Source organism: Buceros rhinoceros, unplaced genomic scaffold, assembly GCF_000710305.1.
Source record: "Buceros rhinoceros silvestris isolate BGI_N320 unplaced genomic scaffold, ASM71030v1 scaffold10171, whole genome shotgun sequence".
In the NCBI taxonomy this organism is placed as follows: domain Eukaryota; kingdom Metazoa; phylum Chordata; class Aves; order Bucerotiformes; family Bucerotidae; genus Buceros; species Buceros rhinoceros.
In genome coordinates, this window is record NW_010393679.1 from 10,961 (window position 1) to 14,923 (window position 3,963).

Below are 3,963 nucleotides of genomic sequence, written 5' to 3' on the forward strand. Positions count from 1 at the left end.
GACCCCCGCCTCCGGGGGGGCGGGGGGGGAGGGTGGTCTCCACAACCTCTCCAGCGGAGAATGCTCTCCCACCGTTAAACAAGCTCCCTGCACACAAGCAGCCTGGCCACTCGTCCTCCCCAAACAGGAGGTGTTAGGATAGATGGAGATGGGGATTGAGGTAGGGGTGAGAGAAAGGATGCGACAGGGCAGGGAGCAGACTGATCTCCTTTCCACATGGATTCCCCCCCAGCGCTGCGAGCCCACCCCTCACACAAGAGCACTGTCAGCCACACAAAGCCCTGGTATGGGCTGGCAGGCAGACAGGAGGGACTGCACATCTTCAAAGCGGAGTAAAACAGATTAAATCGCTGCTGAAGCTACTGTTACCTGATTGCCTGCTGGAATCTTCCTACCCTGGGTAAATAATTTTTCACAGAGGAGATTCTTGCTCCTCTACCTCTGCCCTCCCTTAGCGGGCTCATTAATATTTGTAAAGGAATAGAAACTATTTGCAAAATGTGGCAGTGCATGCAGAAAATGGACCAAGACAACCTCCTGGTCAGAGCAGGATCAGACATGCAACGTCTAGCACAATTCTGCAGAGGTCTGCATCACACCGACACTCAGAGTGAACTGGGGACGGAAGAAATCCCCTTGCTCAGTTAGTAGTTTAGCTAGCGGTTTCCTGGAGGAGTTGAGAACCCAGCGGGGTGATCCCAGCTTGCAGAGCTCTCAGGAAGCCTGTGAACAAGCTCCTAGGAGGTTTGGGAGGTCTGAGGCACAGGCACTAGCTCCAGCACGGAGGGCTGCTCAGCTGCACTACTGCACACTGTAGAGAGGGGCTTGCCCGTTTGTAAGAGCTGGAGAGAGCCCCAGAGCCAGGAACTGGACTCAGACTAGCTTAAACGTTTGAGAGGCATTGGGGACCTGGTTCACACACACCACAGTGCTCCAGCAGTCAAGCCAGAGGAGGTGCAAGCTAAGCCAGGCTTAGAGCCTCAACAGGGCTGAGCTGTGAGCAGGGCCAGTGTCTCAGTCAGCTCTAGTCCCTATCCTTCACTCCTTGCATCTCCTGGAGAACAACAAAGCATTTGGGGGTGCAGATAGAAGGGGAGCTGCCCGCCACTTCTTGCTTTTTGGTGATACTCTCGGCTTTCCTAACATTTTCCCTTTCTTTCTCAGGGAAGGCTCCAATGCCGCGACCTCACTACAAACCCCAAGAACCCAACGGCTGTAGCTCCTATTTTCTGGGGCTCAAGGTACCCGAAAGTGTACGTACTGCCACACTACCAGCCCCAAACGATGCAGCTCACAGTCAGGGAGATCAGTTAAGATCTCAACTGCTGGTGGCAGCAAAACATGAATCACATAGATGGGGTTTAGTTACATTCACAAACGACTGGCCCATGACTCTGGTTGTCTTGGTAGGTACCGAGAGAGAAAGCTTCCTGCACAGGATAGCACTAGAAGAAGGAAAGGCAGCTGGCCAAGCAGAGCACCAGCGTGGAGAAATGTATTTTCATGAAGGCACTGAACAATCCCGTGCCCTTGCGATAGGGCAGGGAACACGTTCAACGGTGGGCAGCTCAGCGACGTAGCACGACGTGCAAACAGCAGCACTCGAACGCATTCTCCACACCCGGCCCTTCGCCCCCTTCCGTGCTTTCTGCCCCTGCCAAGCACTGAAATAAAGCTATGGGCGGTAAAACTACACCCACTTTTTAAAGGCTATTAATGAAATCATATTGGAATCCCCAGGAAAAGCGCTCCCAGGAGGCTCTAATAGCAGAAATTACTATTTACCTCATGCGCTACTGCTGCCCATGAAGTCTGCAGCAATTAGGCAGATTCCTGCTCTGAAAAGCTCTCTCTTTACAGCCCATTTTTCACGTTAGGTTAGTTCCTTAAAGCACATTTCATTGCAAAACTTGGGGGCATTTCTGTAGTACCTCCTCCTTATGCAGGCAGTCATGAGCACTGAGTGCAATGGAGAAACAATTCTTCTCCTAAATATTAGATAAGGAAGGTCTAAAAGAGGAAGAATTTCTAACGAGAGCATGAGCCCAGGCTCTCCAGGAGCCCGGCCTTCCGCCCCATCAACCGCATGGTTATTAGCTAACTTGCCGTTCACTGGCCAAGCTGTATCTGTCCTCGGCCCCGCAAGTGCATCTCTGAGAATTAAGGCATTAATAACGCTTACAAAAGATTTATTAGCCCAAGAAGCAGGACCTGCCAGGTTGTGGGAAAAGAGGCTTTTGCCACTGCTGGCAAGGACAGGAAGCTCTCCAATGAGCTTTGACAAACGAGAAGTAGCAAATGGTCATGGACAGCCTGTTTCCCACCTCTCCCCCAGAGGTTAATCCCCTTCAACAGAGAGGAGGGAAGGGAATGTGGTCTGCCCTGCATTACACCTGCACTGCTGCCACCACTTCTTTAGATGTTGAGGGAGAAGCATGTGTTCCTCCTGCTGCCCCAGCTATCAGGGGTAGCTTCTGGAAAAGGAGCCAGCTGTGCTCTGCAACACCTCACGCAGTTGCAACTGTTTGAGTCTGAGGCCAGGATGCAGCCAAGGGACACTTCTTTTCTCTCTTTCTCCAGCTAGATTTAGGCATCCCTGCCATGACCAAGTGCTGTAACCAGCTGGACATTTGCTATGACACCTGTGGGGCCAACAAATACCGCTGTGATGCCAAGTTCCGCTGGTGCCTCCACTCCATCTGCTCCGACCTGAAGCGCAGCCTTGGGTTCGTCTCCAAGGTGGAAGGTAGGCTTCCTGGCTCGCATCCCCTCTGGAGGGAACTAGCGATGACTGGGAAGAGAGGGTGTGGGCAGGGAGCCCTTTCCTTGCTGAAAGAAGCAAAAATCTGATGTAGGGAGCAGCACGTCTGTCCTGTGCGTGTCACAGACAGGTCACAGATGAGTGAGAACACTGAGATATGCCCCCTCCACACACACTTCTGTCCCCAGGATGGAGACCTTAAAGTATTTACATTTGGAAAACATTACAAAACACAGATAGAAAGGAGGAAAAAAACCCACCCCAAACAACAAAACAAAGCCCTAGAGGCAATTCCTTCAACCTTTGGATGCCCTCCAAAACACCTTCAAGGGAGAGACCAAAACGCCTTCCAGAGACAGTAAGCCACACACTGAAAGCTGAACATGGCCAAGGGCCAAGAAGCTAGGAGAGCCAAGGACAGGGGCTTTCTGGGCTCTGGTTCACAGATAAGAGGTGACAATGGCATCAGGAGCACACCACAGCGTGGGTGGTGGCTGATTCATTCCAGGGAGATCTGGAGTGCTCAGGAGCTCCTGTGCTAACAATGTTCTAGCGATGCGTCAGCAGCTCAAGAGTCACCCCTGTTTTGCCTAATTTTAAAAGCCTCAGTCCACAAGTTTGAGGACTTTTTTGGTAACGGCTGCGTTTGGTAACCTCTGTGAAGGCTACACGTGTGCTAGCCCAAGCCTGCCTCTTGATCCTTTGTGCCAACATCAAGCACCTCTGCACTGTGTGAGGACGGGGAAACATCCACCCTGCCGCTACCAGAGGTCAGCTGTAGCAGGAGAGTCTCCCCCAGACTGCTCCTCCTGAGGCCATCTGAGAGCATCGCCATCCTGTCAGGCAGGTATCCATCCCTTGCAGAGGGGCTGTGTGGCAGTAATGCAGCACAGGCAGAGACAAGACCTTCCACCAGTGGGTGATACTGCAACAATTAAAGATATTCGCAGGAGCTCAGGTCTGAAAAAGTGGCAGAGCCCTTGAGAACAGCCCATTCCCAAGGCTGAATAAAGCTGGTGGTGCTGCTGAGCGTCTCACAGCTAATCACAACCAGCCCCTCTGGGTTCACCCCCACTGCTGCTGCCCTGCTGTACAGTGTAGTTAAATGTGCATCCTGATTAGGACAGACGGGCAAGTCTGGGTGACACCAGTGCTAGTACTGATGGCTTTCCCCCTCGTCACAGAGAAATGTTTGGAAAGAG

At 52.2% G+C, this 3,963-nt stretch overlaps 1 protein-coding gene across 1 annotated transcript in view; it reads left to right on the forward strand.

Moving 5' to 3' along the window:
• The window catches only part of PLA2G12B (phospholipase A2, group XIIB), an 11,170-nt gene that overhangs the window by 5,635 nt on the left and 1,572 nt on the right, over positions 1-3,963 (forward strand). Inside the window, exons 2-3 of the mRNA XM_010144946.1 lie at positions 1,165-1,241; positions 2,581-2,746. Coding sequence (XP_010143248.1) covers positions 1,165-1,241; positions 2,581-2,746 — 243 coding nt within the window. The remainder of the gene's footprint in view (positions 1-1,164; positions 1,242-2,580; positions 2,747-3,963) is intronic.